The sequence below is a fragment of the Camelus dromedarius genome, chromosome 33 (assembly GCF_036321535.1).
Source record: "Camelus dromedarius isolate mCamDro1 chromosome 33, mCamDro1.pat, whole genome shotgun sequence".
NCBI classification, from domain to species: domain Eukaryota; kingdom Metazoa; phylum Chordata; class Mammalia; order Artiodactyla; family Camelidae; genus Camelus; species Camelus dromedarius.
In genome coordinates, this window is record NC_087468.1 from 4,929,024 (window position 1) to 4,947,611 (window position 18,588).

General features: G+C 57.8%; 1 protein-coding gene across 3 annotated transcripts in view; it reads right to left on the reverse strand.

Moving 5' to 3' along the window:
* Window positions 1-3,263: 3,263 nt before the first annotated feature.
* SH3RF3 (SH3 domain containing ring finger 3) overlaps window positions 3,264-18,588 on the reverse strand; it is a 117,035-nt gene continuing 101,710 nt past the window's right edge. For 2 of the 3 annotated variants that reach the window (XM_064481758.1, XM_064481756.1), the window contains 2 exons: window positions 10,378-10,706; window positions 3,265-5,729 (listed from right to left, as the gene is read on the reverse strand). In XM_064481758.1, coding sequence (XP_064337828.1) covers window positions 5,561-5,729; window positions 10,378-10,706 — 498 coding nt within the window. In that variant the 3' untranslated portion in view covers window positions 3,265-5,560. Of the gene's footprint in view, window positions 5,730-10,377; window positions 10,707-18,588 lie in introns of all 3 variants that reach the window. The other variant, XM_064481757.1, reaches the window with a different exon arrangement.

The following is an 18,588-nucleotide window of genomic DNA, read 5'->3' on the forward strand; positions in this document are numbered from 1 at the left end:
TCCAGAGAAGATTTCACTTGATCAAAGGGCTTTCAGGTTTTGAAAACATACAGTTTAAAACAGTTTTTACAGTTTTACTTGGTTGATGCAACATGATTCTGCGTAATTGATAGATGTGATATTCATGCCTGGATGCCTTCACTTAAACTACAGAATGCTCTGCGGGGCTGAGCCCTGGGGTATGCCCCTAGAGACCTTCCTTTGGACTGACAGTGATTTGACTTGGCCCCACAGAAGATTCTGAAGCCTTTGATTAAACTCCAGGTCCTTTGATGAGTTCATTGAAAAAATATAAATCAGGGACGCACCAGGCGGCAGCTCAGACGGCATCCCAGGATGACTCGCCCTGATTAGGGCTCTGATGCATATTTATGAGGCACATTAAAGGGCTGTGTTCAGGGGAAGGTACTGAACGTGCCATGATTTTAATAACTCCGCGGCGCTGCAGAGCCTGTCTGCTTCTCCCCTGTACAAGTCAGTGCTCAGCGGCCAAGAAGGGAGGAGGGAGACAGGCCAGGGCAGCCTGGACCCCAAGGGCTGCTGAACTCTGACCCACCCGGGGGTGGGAGTTTTCCACATCAGAAAACCCGTCAGGACTGCAGCTCTGAACGTCAGAAAAGAGGAAAACCTCAGCAGCACTGATGTCCAAGGAAAAGTGCTGCGACCAAATTCTCAGAGGTCCGGGGTGAAGGGCCGCCTGGGTGCAAGGCCCCCAGAGGGAGGAAGGGTCCGGCCAGGCCCGGAGAGTGGCTCCGGGAGGCTCTGAATTCTTTCTCCCTCTTCCAGGGTCTCTTCTCCTGACTGTCCCTGTCCTGAAGCCTCCACCCTCCCTCCCCTTACTCACTCTCAGCCCAGAAGCTACTCCCCTCACCCCGCGCAGGGCCGGCCCAGGCCTCGTCCAAGCGACTCGGGGGCCGGACAAGCGCTGGACACGAGGCCCTATTCGTGGGACAGGAGAGGCAGCTTGTGTTCAGCTCCTGCTTTCAAAACAGGTCGCTTGATTTTTAAATTGAAAATTACTTTCTGAGTGTGTGAGGTATTTACAGACCAAAAAGTAAGCACCACGTGAAGAGGGCCATCCAGAGCCGCCCCACGCCCACGCCGCTCTGTCCTGTTTCCTTCCATCCTTCAGCCGTTCTCGTCAGAACTTCCGCACCAGCGCGGCCAGTGCTCATGCAAAAGCCAGCAATACAAGCACAAACATGTGTGCTGTTTACGGTGCTGCTCACTTGTTCCTTCAACAGTCCACGTGGAGACGCTGCAAATCCGTGTCACCTCCTGGGCCCCGTGCGCGGAACCAAGGAATAGATGTGCCCCAAGTGCGCGGGCTCCGTGCTCGTGCGCCCCGTGCTCGTGTGCCCTGTGCGTGTTCGCGGGTCTCCGGCTGGTGGCCTCTCGTTGTCTTCCATCCTTTCGTGTCGTGACAACCCTGCGCCTTGCGCTCTCATCCCTGAGACCCTCTTGCTCACGCACAAGGGCGGCTGCGCAGCTCGCCCTGCTTTCAGGCCCGCACCTGCGTCCCTGCAGCAGGTGGGGCCGCTTCCCCACGGCTTTGCGGGCAGAGCAGCTTCCCCCTGCAGGTCTCTGCCAGTCTGAAGGCGGGGAGGGAGTCGCAGTGTAATTTGGATTCATGTTTCTTTGATGAGGAGTGAGGCTAAACATCTTTTCGTACCCGGCCATTTGTGTTTCTTTTCTGGGAATTGTCTGTTCATCAGACTCTTGAAACCCAAAGCACAAACAGCGGTCTCGAATGTAAGGGCAAGGGCTGCTTATTTTTCTTTTTTAAAGAAAAGAGCAGTTTTGGTTGCCAGAAGGCTGAGGGCTGGGGGGACAGAGAACATGAGATTTATTCCACAAACAATAGAGCAGGAAGCACTGTCTTCAAGCCCACCCACCATCCTCATGTTGAGGCCCCTGGGTGTGGGAGAGGTGACAGGGCCTGACCGTCCTGCCTACGCTGCCCTGCCCACCTGACCCCTGACACCGCTTCCTGGGGACCCGCACACATGCACAGTTTCCCTTATCCTGCAAATACTCAAACCCCGCGAGTCTCTGCAGCAATGGCCAGTGTGCAGCTCCCATCTCTGCTGCTCCCCCTCCTCACAGGATTGGGGCTCTTCCTGCCTTGGCCCTGCTGAAACGCCCCTCTGCAGCCCGTCCTACGTGGGGGCCTCCGCCCATCTCCCCGCTCCTCCCCACTGGTCTGGAGCCTCCTACTCAGCAGTTCCTTCTGGTCCTGCAGCTTCCTCTGTCCCCCGGGGACACTGCCAGACACTCCCTGCCAGGAATCCTGTCCCCCTTTGCCTGCCTTGCCCTCACCTTTGTGTTCAGACAGACCCACCACATCCCTGCTGAGACTGGATTCCAGGCCCAGAGAGTCGCTGTGTCCATCCCTGCGGTCAGGATGGCCCTGCCTGCCGTGTTCCCACAGGTCGTGATGGCCCTACTTCCCCTCCCCCCACCCCAGCTCCCAGGCCCGACACACATCCCAGGGCCTGGCTCAGCACCCAGCTTTGAGACTTGGTGAGCAGACTCAGCTTTGAGTCTTGGTGATCCACTGGGCCACGAGATCTGGGCACTGCAGCTCTGACCTCGCTTGCTCGTCTGCTTGCTGGAGAGATGGGTGCACGCATCTTACTGCAGTGCTGGCCCCGGCCTCCCACCTGTTCCCTGGCTCTGTTACTCAGTCTCACAGGAGGTAATTTCAGTTGTGCAGAAGAACGAAGTAGCTCTTTGCTAAGCTGCCCTCCAGCTCAGGTGATAGATGGTCAAAGGCCGCCGGGGTGAACCCCGGCCAGGAGGTGGCAGGGCTCTTTCAGGAAACAGCCCCCCTGCGGCCTTGGGCTTCACTCTGGCTGACTGGGGACAGGACCCCTTCTATAGATCAGCAGCATGCTGACGCCCCCCCCTGCTTGGGGGTCCCGGGCACCCTCCACACTGTGTTCCAGAGAGCAGGGCTCCACAGCTCAGGCACCCCAGGTCGGACACACAAGGCGGGGTGGTGAGCACGCTCATCTAGGCGGTCAGTACAGGCCCTCCTGGCTGACAGGACTTGAATACTCCTGACATGAAGGCTTCCCACAAGAAACAAGGGGCGTTGTCTGCAGAAAGTCACTGCCCTTCCAGGCAAGCACGACCCTGCAGGGGACCTAGAGGCCGTGCACACCTGCCTGGCAGTGGCAGAGTTTCGGCGTGTGCTGGGTGAGGCCCTCTGGCATCCCCCAGTCCCCTCAGCACCTGCCACCAGATACAGACCCTGAGTCCCCCACACAGAAGCTTTTGGAGGCACTGGGCTGTGGCCCACCGGCTGGCCGCGGGGACATGGGAGGCGCCTGCCCAGCCCTGCCCCACCTCACTGCTACCCTCGTCCAGACACCAGACCTCTCTCCTTGTTCAGCTTTATTTAAAGACTTGGAAATACAGGCATCATGGTTTGTCATCACTGTCCATTCCTCAAAATCACACACTGACATTTGTGCATAACAGAAGCAAGGGTGTGTGTGTGGACTGCACAAAGTACAAAGAACTTCCCAGCCAGAGCCCGACTTGACCCGTGAGGCTGCGGGGAAGCGCTTGCCTGCTCCCACCCGACTCCGAGCCCGTGACCCTGTTGTGGCCTGGTGTCCTCTGACGTCACTGCGTGGTTTGTGGACTCTACCCTGCTCCTCAAAGCATGTCGCCTTGGCCCCAAATGCCATGTAAGGACCAAGGTGCATGAGGAACCGGGCAAAGGGTTGGTTCACTTCAGCAGCCAGAACAAGAGTGTCCTTCCAGGCAAGATGGCCTGATGGAAGGTTATTCTGCTCCTGCTGTCTGTGGTTACGTGGTTGTGGGGGCCTGATGGGACCACTGAGGGTCTGAAAACAGCCCAGAGCACGGGGGCTGGTCGTGCGTGACCTGTTCCCCGGAGCCCGGCCTGCGAGGGGGCCTCGGCCCTGGAGTCACTTTCCTTCCTAAGGCGGCCCCGGTGCCGGTCCCGTGTGCTCCTGCGGGGGCGGGGGGAGTGGGGGGGGGGCTAGGCCCCAAGCGCCTCCTCCACGGGCCTCTCAGCATCACAATGAGGGCCCAATCAGTCTGTTCTGTTGCTTGGTAACTGCCTTCGTTTGAAAAAAAGATGTTCCTATTATCTGGGGACTGACTCAGCCCTGGTTTCACTGGAGAACACGTGTCTCAGCAGTGTGAATCCACAAATGACTTTTGATGACGTAATTTTAGACATGCACACAGTTTTTGTGCAAATGGGCTGGTTCTCATAAACTCGGCACACAGCTCCATGTAGAAACTGGAGATTTTCCCCCTTTGATTCAGAACAAATTTCTCAACTCTATTAAATCTCTTATTCTCTGGAGAGAGGAAGAGAGGCTTTCCCAAGGGGTGACCCGCCAGCGTGGAGGCCACCTGGCTGCCACATCCGAACGCGGGAACTTGGAAGACAGACCTTCCTATGAGGCAGCACGCAAGCCACGGAGTGGGAGTCCAGCTGTCGGCGCAGTGATCCCACCGAAAGCTACTGTTTTCAGCCTGATTTACACCTGAGTGGCTTCGTAAAGAGAATTTAGGAGCTGTGACTCCGGGCTGATAAGAACGTGTTCCCAAGGGGGACCCCCGATGGGGAAGGTCCCAGGATCAGAGCTGCCCCCTCCTTTCCTTGCTCCCCGGACCCTGCAGGTCTGCACGACCCCTCAAAGCCCTGATTATCCCCATGTCTCTAGACCGAGGTCTGCACTACCTGATGGCAGAGCAGTTATTTATTTTAAGGAAAAATGGCAAAACCTTCACAAGGTGGTAACTCTGAACTGTGGTAAAACCCGTGCGTTTCGATAGTGAGAAGTCCTGAGTCAAGGAGGCAGAATGTGGTCCCTCCATGAGGAGCTCCGCCTCCGGGCCTGGGGTCGACCTCCTGTTCTTTTCACTGCCCCCCCCCCGCCCCCCCACAGGCACTCACGGTGAGCGCTCGTCAAAACGTCCAGTTCTTCAGCACTGACCGTCCCTGTCCAGACGGGGCAGGTGCTCTGGCGGAGCTTTCCAGAGACCGGCTTTCCCAAACTCCCTCCACACCCAGTGCCCCTCTGCCCCACAGGGCACCGTGGCCGTGAGGACCTAGCCCTCCTGGTTCCCGTGGTGCCTGTAAAATCCTGCCCATCTGATGTCTACCCAGACATTTTTTCTTTCAAGTTCAACCAAGACCTCACAGGTTTTACAAAAAGGCAGCACCAGATGTAAGAAAAATAGGCAGTGTACGTCCTGTTAGAAATTTGTGAAGTCTAACAGTTTTGCAGTAAAAAGACGTAAAAGAAGCACAAGAAAGAGGGGACAGCGGTGGCAAGGCAGGAAACACTGCTCACACCTGGCCCCGCGGGACCGGCCGGTGAAGACCTTGGGTGGCAGGTGACTGAGGTATAGACGGCGCGAGCAGCAACGGGACCCAGGTGACACCCAGAGCTCGCTGGGCCCCAATGCCCCACCCAGCCCCGCCTTGTAGACCAAACGAGCCCTGGCATCTGCTCCCTCAAGGCCACCCTAAAGTGACGCAGAGGCAGGGTCCCCGCTAGGCGTGAGCTCAGAAGCTCTCCACGAAGCTGCCGGGGAAGAGGCCGGTGCGGCCGTTCCTCTGCAGGGTCCCCTTGTACCAGCCGTCCTCTCGCTTCTTGTGCACGAAAACCACGTCCCCTTCTTTCAGTTCGATCTCTGCCTCGCTCTGGGGCGGGTACGAGACCACCACGCGGTACCTGGGGAGACAGACCTCGGTGAGCGCCCCGGGGCGGCCTGGGGTAGGGGCGCCCCAGGACCCGCTTCCTCTGAAACACCTGCGACGGGGTAGGGGGGCAGCCGCCACCTGCAGAGCTGCCCGTCTGCCCAGCCGGGGGTACCTCGCAGGGCCGCGTCCCCACCCTTTACACCCTTACGGGCGGGGGCGGCGTGCGAGGAGCTGGGCCCGGGCACATCCCAGGGAGGGGTGGAGAGGTCCTCCCTCCCCTACAACCCCTTCCTACCCGGTGCCCTCCTGCCCGGCCACCCGCGCCCCTGCCCTCCAGCCCGCCCTCCACCCCTGAGCGCTCCGCTCCACGCCACACTCCCGGGCTCCGAACCACATCCGGGGACTCCCGACACGCAGATGCAAGTCACGCAGACGCAACTCACAAAACGCAAGTCACGCAGACGCAAATCATGCAACGTATCACACGCAGACGCAAATCATGCAACGTATCACACGCAGACGCAAAGCGGGGAAAGGCTGGGTTCCCGTTGCCCACGAACCTCTCCCCAGAAGGGTGCTGGCCCGGTCCTCCTCCCGAGTCGCACGAGCTGGGGCGGCATCCTTGGGGAGGATGCAGACTGCGCCCCCAAGCTGCCTGGGCGCTCCCTGAGGACGGCTGCCCCTCCCCGCCTCCCTGGCACGCCTGGTGGGGTCCTGCCCCCTGGCTGGTTGGGGGAGGTGGCAGGTGGCTGTTCCCCAGGCCATGGCCACACCAGGGGCCCCCAAAGGAGGTCGCCCTGGTCTGGCAGGTGGCTGTCCCGAGGGTCCTCAAGGGGTTCTGCCTGCAGAGCCTCCAACCTGGTTTTTCTGGACCTGGAGCAGCCAGGACATTATAAAGCAAGAGATCCTGGGTCAGCTTTTCTCGAGTGATGTCCCCAGGCTTGGGCCTGGACCTACGTGACTAGACCCTGGGGGATGGGCCCCGGGAAGGAGGATTTTCAATCTGCGCGGACGTCTGAGAACCAAGGCGCTGAATGAAAACTCGTCACTCTCCTTCAGCCACCTGTGCAGGGCCCGGCCCGGTCTGTCCGGGACGGACAGGGAAGCACGGCCTCGGGGCAGCTGGGGCTGCTGCTGGGGCTTGGGGAGGACACTCACGCGGAGGAGATCCAAGCCCAGCCCTGGGGAGCTCCCAGCCTTGGGGTGGGGCAGAGAAGCGGGGCCCCGCCCTGGCTGGGTGGGTGAGCAGCCCCTGGTGCTGGGGGAGCTGGCTGTCCCGGCTCTTCTAGTGCCGTGAGGGGCTGCCAGCGTGCAGGCTGGGGCCGGTTTCCACCACTGTCCCTGGGTGCCAGATGCTAGCTTTCAGGGTGTGGACGAGGGGAGGAAGGGGAGGACAGCCCTGGCCTCCCTCCAGCCCAGCATCTCTGCAAACAGCTGCCCACCGACCACTCCCCAGAAGAGGACAGGTGGCCAAAGAGACATTGCAGCGCCTGTGAGATCAGTTGGCCCCACAGACTGTGGCTCCCACACCCCAGGTCCCGAGGCCACGTGGCCACCAGGACCAGCACTAACCCTATGGCTTCCTGCCTCTACAAACGCCTGTCCCCTTCCTTCAGCTCCCCGAGGAGAAAATGCAGAGTGAGATCACTTCTCACACTCTGAACACTCTGAGCAGTTTCGCCTCAACTGCTAGATGTCAAACAAGAAACTTTAAAGCATAATTTGCTAGAAAAAGCTAATTTGGTGTTTCTGAGCCGTCCTGTGATTTAATGAGCCCTGGTGGATGATGTGGGCTGGATGTCCACGGGACGAACATTAAGGTTTCTGTGCAGATCCTTCCTAGAAGCCAACAGTCACTGATCTGCCCCATTATGGACGCCCTGGTCGAAGTGAGCAGTGAGGATGGCAGCCACTCCGTGTTGGACGTCAGTGAGAGTGTCCCAAGGGGGCTGTGACCCAGGCGTGTCGAACATGGCTACTCTTCAGGCTAAGACTCAAGAGTCAAAGGCGCAGAATCCAGAGAGATTGCCACTACTGGCCTGTAGCCGCTGTGTGTGTGGGTTGGGAGCATCCTCCGTGTCACGTGAGGGGCCCCTTGAGAGCACCTGCCCACTGTCGGCCCAGGTGAGGACGGGGTCCTGGGGGCAGCAGGCTGTGGTCATCACAGCAGTGTCCCACCAGGACCTTGGGAATGGTAAGAGCACACCTGGACACTAAACGCTAAGCCCCGTGTGAGTCGGGTCCCTGCCGCTGCTGTAACGAACTCCCACAAACAGTGACAACACAACGTGCACGTCTTCTCTGCCAGCAGTTCTGTAAGTCGGATGTCCAGCACTGCCTCCAGGGCTGAGTCGAGGTGTGGCTGGGTGTGCAGGTGTGGAGGCCAGGGAGACGGTGTACCCTCCCCGTTTCCAGCCCCTAGAATCTTCTGGGGTTCCTGGCTGGAGGCCTCTTCCTCCATCTCCAAAGCTAGGAAAGCGGGCTGAGTTCTCCTCACACCTCATCACCGTGAGCTCCTTTTTTGCTGTGAGGACTCCGGCTGTCCCGCAGGGTCAGGGTAACCTCCCTACTTTAGGTACACCTGCGACCTCACGCTTGGTTTGGGAGATTAGGGCACAGACGTCTTTGGGAGCCATCAATCCACCTGCCATGACACATAATAGGTCAAAGCCAGAAATTTCTGAATCCCAACAGAGCCAAACAATTGACAGGCCAGCAGAAGTGAGGACGGATGGACGGACAGACAGACGGAGGGTGGGAATGTGAGAGAAAAGCCTGTCAATCAAAAAGGGAGGGGCGGGGGCAGCCCCCGAGGCCCCGCCAGCACCGCCACAGTGTTGTGTACGTGACATCCCGCACGTTGCTAGGGTTCTTGGGGCCCCGGCGCAGTCATACTTGCCTAGGTATTAATCTAGGCATTTGGCAAACATAACATCAGGTGTTACTGTCCGCATTTCACATGTGGAGTCTGGGACTACAAAAAATGGAGACACTCCTCTGGGTGAAATGGCTGTTAAGCGGCAAGTGTTCCTCCTGCTGCCTTATTGTGACCCACGGGAGGGCCAGGGCGGCGTGGCTGGACCCCAGCTGGACAGGGAGACAAGACTGTCTCCTGATCCCTTAGCAGCTTCCGGAAACAGGGCTCCTGGAGCACTGCCCACTGAAGGCTCTGAGTTCACACATGAGACCTGCCTCCCTGGACTGCAACCCATAGATCCCTCTTCTGAGGGCCGTCAGAGCAGCTCCCGTGTCCCCAGACCCTCAGGGAGAGGTGGTTGCCCACGCAGGTCTGCAGGCATGCCAAGTGGGGCCCCTCCTCCGCACGCTGGTGGTGGGAACCCTAAGTGAGCTCCGCCCGCCCTTCACCCCATCCCCCTCATGGCAGGCACCCCATGGATATTGGGGTGAGGGAGGGCATGGCCTCCACAGCAGGACTCTGCTCACAGCTGCGAAGTCAGTTCCATACACCAACCTGAGTCCAGGTGTTTGTGGGAGCTGCCCCAGCCTGAAGGTGACATTTCCATTGCCACAACTTCAGGCCACGGGATGCAGGCGTCCTCGGGCTGCGCAGAGTGAGGGGAAATGGCATTTGGGGCACACTGGGTGTAGACTGGTTTTAAAACTCTGATCACTAATGAGCTGTGCAGAGTGCAGGGGACAAGGAGGGAGCTGAGGGTCTCTGGGTCCAGTAACCCCCCAATGAGACAGAGTATCCAGAGAAAGGGAGTAATTCCCTGAATTTTCATGGGAATTTTCTAATCGTAGACTTCCATGATTTTTTAGAACAAGGTTTTTTAAGTCCTTTGACTGTGGAGCCTCGAATTTGAGAGGTCTGGGAAGACAAACCAGGAGAGGCCAGCCTTGACACATGCAGGAATCTGTCATTCCCAGGGGCCCCCAGCCTGTGGCCTGGAGGAGGGGCCAGGACCCACATTCAGAAATCACAGACAACTGGGTTAGTCCCATAGAATAAGGAAGGTTCCGACGTGGGAGAGCCGCCCAAAGGTGGAGGCTCCCCTGGGAGGGAAGTGGAGGAATTGAGAGAGAGAGGGTCTGTAGTGTCTGTGCTGTACATGGTGTGTGTGCATGTAATGTGTGTGGTGTCTCAGGCCACACGTCCTGAGACACATGGAAGGGCTGGCATTGGTCCGTGTGGCCGAGCAGGGGAAGGATTCTGACACCAAGATTGTGTTCTATGGAGATGCTCCCATTTTTACCATTTAAGCAGTTTTCCAAGCCAAAGTCACTTAGAAAGGAAAGCATTCCTCCCCATGGTGCAGTCAGCCCATATCTGAAGCTGTCTACGGACCCAACCCGCCCAGCTGGACGCCAGTCCCTGGCCCCTTCCTGCCAAGGCCTCTGTGGACTGTTTCCTGATCTGGCAAACTCTAGGCTGAACTCTACAAAACTGCTGGCTTTGGTAAAAAGCAGGCGAATGCCGGCAATTTCACAGGGTTTAGCCCTGAAGGCAGTTTTGCGTTGAGGTGTCAGAGTGGCTGGGCCTCAGGAAGAGCTGCTGGGACCCAGATGGCTCAACGTGAAGTGCCCTCCCACTGCACCTGAGCAGGTGTGGGTAGTGAGCGATGCCTGGATGGCTTAATCCTCAGAAAACCCCCGTCATCCTGCTCCTAAGTGGCTGCAGATGCAGAGAGCCCCCCACACCTGGGCCCACCCCTTACCTCTCTCTGGGCAGCGGCCTGGGCTCGGGGCGGACGGCCATGGAGAGGGGCGTCTGCCGGGAGGGGGACGTGAAGCTCAGATCCAAGGAGCCCGCCTTTCTGTGCAGTGGCTCCGCCCCCAGGGCCCCCTGCATCTCGGCCTCTACAGGGCAGGAGCCTGCTCGGCCATGGAGAGACCGTGAGCACACGTCGGGTCCCACTGCGCCCTGGAGCACGGCGTCCGCTGGCAGCTGGGGGTCGTGGGTCGGGGAGGTGGACGGTGGGGAGCGGGACTTCCTCCTGGTGGACGCCCCCGCCAGCAGCTTCCGCAGCCCGCTCTTCTTGTCCTTCTGGGGAGACACACGAACGGAGGCAAATGCGTTAATGCTCCTGGATGCCCCTGAGGTCGGCGAGGGGCAGTGGGGCCCATTAGGAAGCTGTAACACACCCGCGAAGTTGCTCGGAGGAGGAGACAGAAGACCGAGAGCTTCCCGCTCCTTTCCTTCCTCTCCCTGAACGTGCAGACGAGCCGCACAGGCCCAGACCCCTAGGGGCGACCCGACGACACCATCCCGCTGCAGGACCGCGTCCAGCCCAGAGCTCCGCCTCCGCCCGGGGTAGTTACTCCACGCTGAGCCCCATCCCTGGGTTCACGGAGTGCACGGGCAGCCCGGACCTGGCTCCACAGGGAGGCCCTGGCAGCACTATGTGTGGTTTGCGTGTGCACATGTGAGGGGGGAGTGTGACCACGCAGAAGTGCTTTTAGAACAGTGGGCTCAACTGGGACTGCGACAGTTCATGGCTCTCCTGGAGGCTGGTTTTCTAATGTTGGATGGAGATTAGCTGCAGGGGATGTGCTATGAGACAGGCAGCGTGTGGAGTCTGAAATCTACAGCCACCGGCCTGCGATGGCCACCAAAGGTGTGTTTTGGTGTGACCCCTCCTCTTCCCGCTGGAGTTGTGAGGGGAGTCGTGGTGCTGAAATCCCCTTAATGCACCTACACAGGGGTGTGCACATCCTCAAGGTAAGTCAGAGACATTTTAGTAGGAACGAGTCCAATGTCCTTCTCTACTCCCAGCACTGGCACTGGCAGAAAGGACAGAAGCCAACGTCCTGAATGCGGTCCACAGCTGGTATTGGCAAGCGCCAGGCCCAGAGGGGAGCAGGCATGCAGGGAACACAGCAGCCCCATTCCCACATCCACCAGAGCTGAGCATGGGGCACACTCAGGAGAGCGGCCATCATCTGGCCACCAGGGGGCGCCAAGCAACTGGTTCTAAGGGAGTCCCGTCCCCCAAGTAGCCAGGCTCCTGAGGCCGCCTAGCATAGGGAGCGGTTCCCATGACGACAGCCTCCTAACCTGAGACCAGCAGGGGGAGGATGCAGAGGGGAGAACCCGGAGTGGCTCAGGTGGCCTCTGATGGTCCCCAGCCCTTCCGGGGCTCTGGAAGGGGAGCCACACTGGTCACCAGACACACAAGCCTGCCCAGCCTCCAGTCAAAAGATACAGGCTATCAAGTGGTCACATAGTATCATAAGCTGAAAACGCTGAAAGTAGCTTAACTGGTGTGTATATGTATGTATGTGTATGTGTGTACGTGTACTGCATGTTTGTATGTAAGTGCATGTATGCGTGCATGTGTGTACATGTATGTATCTGTATGTGTATGTGTGTGTGTGTTGTAAGCACACACAGGTGCATAAAATTAAGAACCCTGTGAACAGGTCTCTAGTCTGCCAGTGGCCCTGTGGTGGGACCCCAACGGAGGGGAGGGGCCATCGCTCAAAAGCCTGCAGCACCCCAGAGCCGAGGGCCGACTGCCACTCCTGCGGCTCTGTTGGCCTGGCCAGGCTCTCAGACCACAGGTAGGCTGCGGGCTTCCAAGACCGGACGGTGAAGCCTGGACACTTCGGTCAGCAAAGCCCGAGGAGTCGCTGGACAGCCTGGGCACTGCGGCAGGGACGCCTCTGGGAGTGAGCTGCATCATGGGTGGCAGCACTGCCAGGGTCCTGCCAGGTGAGTGGCGGGATGTGCGACCCCGGGTGGAGAGGCTCCCAGGGAGACCAGCTGGTGTCCGGGGGGAAGGGGCTCCGTCCAGGCAAGGTCTTCAGTGACCTTGCCCACCGCCTGGTCTCCCCTGGGACAGAGCCTCGGCCCCGCCGCTCCTATGGATGAAATAAAGGTGGAGGAGACATGATTGGGACACGCCCAGGGCAAGGGGGTACCTGGCTTTTGGAGGTTTCGAGGTGAAACCACGGCCCATTCCTGGAGAGGAGGTCACCACATCGGGCCTCCACCACCCTGCCGGGGGCTGGGGCTTCTCCATCCCCTCCTGCACCTCGTCCCCCCACGGGTGCCCCCAGAACAAGACGTCAGCAGGGCCATACTGGCTCCATGCTCCAGGCCCCCAGGACACCGGGCGCAGCCGAGGAATGTGGCCCGGCCAGCAGCAGGGTCCTGTGGCCCAGTGGGGGCCCTTCTGCCTGAAGGGAGGGCAGAGGGCCACTCCACTGTGAGACAGTGTGGCTGCGGGTTTGGTGCCCACACTTGGGGGTAATTTCCTGTCAGTCTTACGATTAAATGCGACTGGTCACTCTCCTAACCAACTTCAGCAAAGGCAGATGTCATCACTGGACAACCTCCCCTGCGCCCACTGACCACAACAGAATCCTGCCAACGCCTTCAGCACCCGGTTACCAAACACAGTGGGATTCGGTGCACCCCCCGGGGGTCGTCCCGTCCCATGTGACGCAGGTAAGAATCAGCGATGGCACCTTGAGGGTGGTGGGGAAAGGCCCACTGGTCCATTTTAGGGGCAATAAGAGGTTGCAGAGAATGCACTTTAGGGTCGATCTAGACTAAAGTTTATGTTAAAGGAAGATGCATTTGCTGGGGTTTCTCCTGGGACCAGGACTGAACTAGGGACCTCTGAGAGCCCAGTGAGACGTGGGCAGTGGGGTCCCTGCTACGTTTTCGGGGCCATGGCTTTCCTACATAACTGGGCAGATGCTGGCAGATGCTGGCAGGTGGCCTGTACCCCAGGCCACCTCTCCCCATCCCACTCCCTCCCACCCTCGGCTCCATGACCTGGTGGCTCTGGTGCTGAGCTTGGAGCAGCTCTTGGAGGCTGGGGGCTGGTGGCTCCTTTCATGGGTTTACTTGGGGGGTGAGGAGGTGGAGAGCCACAGAGAACCTGGAAGGTGCTACTTTGCCTTCTGCGACCCGGGAAGGGGTGCTGCCCTCCCTGCCGGGCAGGCTGGTCTGGCTCTGGGATGGCTGCCTCATTCTCCAGCCATGAGTCAGAGCAGAGGGTCTGCCCCACCCCGAGCACTGGGGACCCGGGGTCTCCAGAGCCACCCACCGCCCGCTGTTTCCTGTGGCAGCACAGAAGCACCCGGGGCACTCTGCACCAAGGACAGGGCCTGGCCCGACGCTGCCCAGAGAGGGCTGTGTGTGCGTCTCCTGGGCTGGCTGCCTGCGGCTCTGAAGCTGATGACATGATATGCGTTTGAGCCCTCAGTTCAGTGCAGTTCAAACTGAATCCCACCCCAGGCTGGTGTTTGGTCATGCCCACGTTTTCTGTCAACCCCTCCCGGGCTCTGCTACGTCCTTGCCAAGCAAACATCCACGGTCCGCTCAGTTTCATAACCAAATGACTCCTAGAAACCAAGGACTTTCTTTTCTCAACCAGCCTGACCCACGACCATCAAACTCACAACCCAACCCCTTCCTCCTGCCTGGGAAGAATAGCCAGACAGCGTGCCTGTACCCACTGCCCCAGGGAGAGCCTGGGGTCCCAACCCACTGCCCCAGGGAGAGCCCGGGGTCCCGACCCACTGCCCCAGGGAGAGCCCGGGGTCCCACACCCTCTGCCCTGGGGACCATAGTTCTGGGATAAATGTCTGTTGGGCACTGGGAGCTCCAGTGCTTGAGGACTGTTCTGTGATGTGCATTTGTCTGATCTAGGTTTTGAAAGTCTGCAGTTGGAGACATCAGCACCCTCTGTCAGTGACCAGCAGGTCCAGCTGCAGAAAACCAGCCAGGACGTACCCGAACTCACGACACCCTGAATCAGCTGGACTAACTGGCAGCTACAGACCACTTCCTCCAGCAACAGCAGAACACACATTCTTCTCGGCTCACATGAACATCCACCCAGACAGACCACATTCTGGGCCATAAAACACACCCTAACAAATTTAAAAGAAAAATTATACAATGTCAGCTTTCAGATCACAGTGAAGTTAAACTAGAAATCACTAACAGAAAGTTCCAAAACACCTGGAGGGTAACCAACACAATCATAAATGGCACGTGAGCCAGAGAAGAAATCTCAAGGGAATTCTTCAATACCTCTGAGCTAAATGAACATTAAAGTATAACTTATCAAAAATCTGCGGGAGACAGTGAAAGCAGTGTTCTGCGGGAAATTTACAGCACTGGGTGCATATATAGCAGGAGAAAGCTGTAAAATTAATCATCTAAGCTTCCACCTTAAGAAACTAGAAAAGAAGAACAAATTAAACTCAAAGTAGAAGAGAAATAATAAAAATTAGAACAGAAAACAATGACATTGAAAACAGGAAATCAGTAGAGAAGAATCAAAGAAACCAAAAGCTGGTTCTTTAAAAAGACCAATGAGGTTGATCAGCCTCCAGGTGAGCAAACTGAGAAGGAAAAGAGAGAGGGTTACGATGTCAAATGAAAGAAGGGCATCAGCACAGGTCCTAGACAGCGTGGAGGCCGACAGGGAAATGCTGTCAATTATTTTATGCTCACAGATTTGATGAGGTGCATGAAATGGACCAATTCCTGAAAAAATACAGTGTGCCAAAACCTGCACAAGAACAAGCAGGCAATGTAAACAGGGCTGTATCTATTAAAGAAACTCAGTCAACAGTTAATAACCTTCCAAAGCAGCAGCCCAGATGGATTTGCTGGTGAGTTCCAGCAAACACCTGAGGAAAAATTATGCCAGTTCTCTACAATCACTTACAGAAGACGGACACAGAAGGAATGTTCCCTAATTCATTCTATGAGGCCAGCATCATCCTAACACCAAAACCAGACCCCCAAATGACAAAAAAACTACAGCTCAACACCTCTCATGATTATAAGTGCAAAAATCCGGAACAAACTATTAGCAAATAGGATCCAACAATGTTTAAAAAGAACTATATACCACGACTGAGTCAGCACACTGGAGACCAGACAGCCCGGAGACCAGAGCCCATAGGCTGGTTCCACTGCCAGTGCTGTGTGACCCCAGGCAAGTCTCCGGGCATCTCTGAGCCTCGGAGCATCATCAAAAATGAACAGTTTGTTGAAAACATCTTTAGAGGCTCTTTCCAGTTCCAATATTCTCTTATTTTGTGAAACGGAAACTAGCTCATCCATAAGCAGAAAGTTTATTTTCTCCCAGTCCGTAAAGTAAAGCATTTCTCAGAAGTCACGGAGTGAGGCTTCCCTGGCAGCAGTTTTTCCAGCTCTTGTTAGTTGACAGGTATCACCGGATGCCTTCTACATGTGAGGCACCTTCCAGGGTCTGCCAGCCAGGCTCTGAGACTCTTTGAAATAAGTTTTAAATCAGGACAGAGCACAAAATAACAACAGATTCCCCCCAACATGCCGGCCCTCCTGGTGCCGGGCCTGCTGCCCTTCTGCCACATGTCCTATTCCGTCTACACGCATGTTGGTTTGGTGACTCAGGACGGGTCATTTCACACAAAAGGAAGACCCTCGGCATGTTGGCACTGAGGAGGGCACTGCCCAGGGCCAGGATGCAGCAGAGGGTCGGCCTCAGAGTGGAAGACGGGCACCTCGGACGTCCTCGGCCAGGCCTGGCCTCCACCTTCCCTGCCTCGGCTCCTGTCCTCAGGCCTGTCATCTGGTCCAGGTCCCCTTCTCACTGTCGGCCCAGTGCCCAGCGCTCTGTCCCCTGGCACCTGCTGCTGCTCTGACCAGACGCGCAAGTTTGGGGAGTGACTTCCAGCTGCTTGGCTGGGGAGGCTCTAGGGTCAGGTGTTCACGGCTGCCAGGGGCACGAGCTGTGTCTGCCTTCCTGGGGACTCAGGCGTCCCCTTTCTGACGACTTTCCCCTGGAGTCACCCGACTACCTGGTGATGTGTGCACGAGGCCTCAGAAGCAGGAAGCAGCCACTGGTGGGTGGGACACGTGAAGTCTGGTGGTTGCGTCAAGCACAGACTAGATTTTTAAGTGCAGAAGGGTTAACTTAACACCCTGCAGAGCATCTTCTTAAAAGGCTTCCAAGATCTGGTTCCCACTCTGCTATTCATAGCTGCCACAAGATGACTCCAAAAGCCATGCCCTTCCCTCAGAAGCACTAGGTCCAAGTCCTTCGATGGGAGGACCACCAGTGACTCCCACCTGCTGCGCCTTCCAAAGACGTGACCTCCACGTCTCCGCACCCTGGGGCCCTCCCCACGCCCCCGACAGCTGAGGCTCCCCTCCGGTGCACGTGCTGAAGGGCTGGACCGAACTTCAGTGGAGCTGCTAGGAAAACAGGCCCTGAGGTCAGGGTCTCTGTGACAGTGGCGGGGAGCTCACTGTCTTTTCCTGAGGAAAAATCCAGTGACAGAAACAGCCTGGAGAATACCGGCAACTGCTGTAAAAAAAATCCATTTGCCATAATTAAACATGGGCACACCCACAACGGGATTACCCAGAAACAGGTCGGAAGCAGACGGCTCAGTTCTCACAGTTGGTGAAGTCGGCCTGGCTCTGGTCATGGCGGGACAGGGTCGGCCGAGGGCCCCGCTAGGCACACCTCCGCCACCAGGCTTGCTCCAACGCCACCGCCTGGCCCTTCTGCTACAAACGGAGCTGCGGCGTGTTGCGCTTTGCTCTAAATCAGGAAACCGTCATCTGGGGTGCGGAAGGGAAACACCAACAGGTGTCCTTTCCCACCAGTGCTGTTCCTGCTTTGTTCTCCAGGTGAGAAGTGAAAGCCACGCGGATGACACACTTCTCTCCCGGCTCTGACGCTGACCATCGTGGCTGCACCTGTGGACACTCTCCCACTCTGTCCCACCAGGTCCCCTTCGCCTTCCGCCCGGGAGCGCAGCACGAACCGCACCCCCACCCCACTGTGCGCCCTGCCCCTAGGCCAACCGGGGAGCCCTCTGGGCTAAGATGTCTCGTCTGCAGCATCCTCCGGAGGGGCCTCCAGGTGCCCCATGGACTCGGCCGTTCCTCGTGATGCGGGAGAGCTGTGAGCAGAGCGCGAACCTCGAGCAGAAGCAGGAGGCCCCGAGAGTCTCCTGGGCAGGAGTGGTGAGAGCTGGCCCAGCGACACCCATGGGCGGGAGGCAGGGTATCGCTCTCCACAAGGCCCCTGCACGCCTGGCCCCACAGACAGGAGCCCGACCTGCCTTCCGCACTGGGCAGAGGGAACTGGGGGCCAAGAACCAGGAATGCTTACAGAGCCACCCGGCTCCCCTCCAGGTCTGCCCTAGTTTCTGCTCAGCAGCCTCGAGGCCCAAGGGACCCTGTCCTCCAGGAAGGATGTGCAGCAATTGAGAGGGTGGGGCCCCAAGCCCTCCTCCGGCTCTGGGGGTGACAGGCTGCAGGTGTAGGGGACAGACCACAGCCACGTGGTCTTCAAGCAGATGTGGATGCAAAACGCCGAGCAAGGGGTCACTAGACGCTCAGGTGCCTGCCAGTCGCAGGAGAACACGGTGAGGAGACCGAGCATCTCTGTGAGGCACCTGGGCCCGAGGAGGCTGGTGTGAGGGGCGGGCATCCCTTGGGAGTGGTCCATACAAGACTGGGTGCCGTCCCCACGGGCAGGAGGGGGCACACTCTCGTCAAAGACTGGCTTTACATCGAAAGGTTTGAGAAGGTCCACGGACGGTGGCAAAGCCAAGGGAGCAGGGGAATGAGCCGAGAAAGACCGTGGCACAGCCTGGGCAGCCTGGTGGCCTGACCACTGGACCCAGCTCACTGGCCTTCAAAGACCAAGAAGGTAAAACAGCTCATCATTTTAAAATTCAGACCCCATGTTGAAATGGTAACATTTGTGGGTACTGGGTCTAGTAGATTACACCTTTAGAATGAATTTCACCTTTTACTTACAAATTGCTTTAACTTTTAAAAACATGGCTATTGGGAGATTCTAAATTACATACACGGCTTGAGTTACGGTTTTAGCAGACAGCACTGACTTAGAAATCTGGACCCTCACCCTGGCTCCTCTGATGTACGGCTGGTG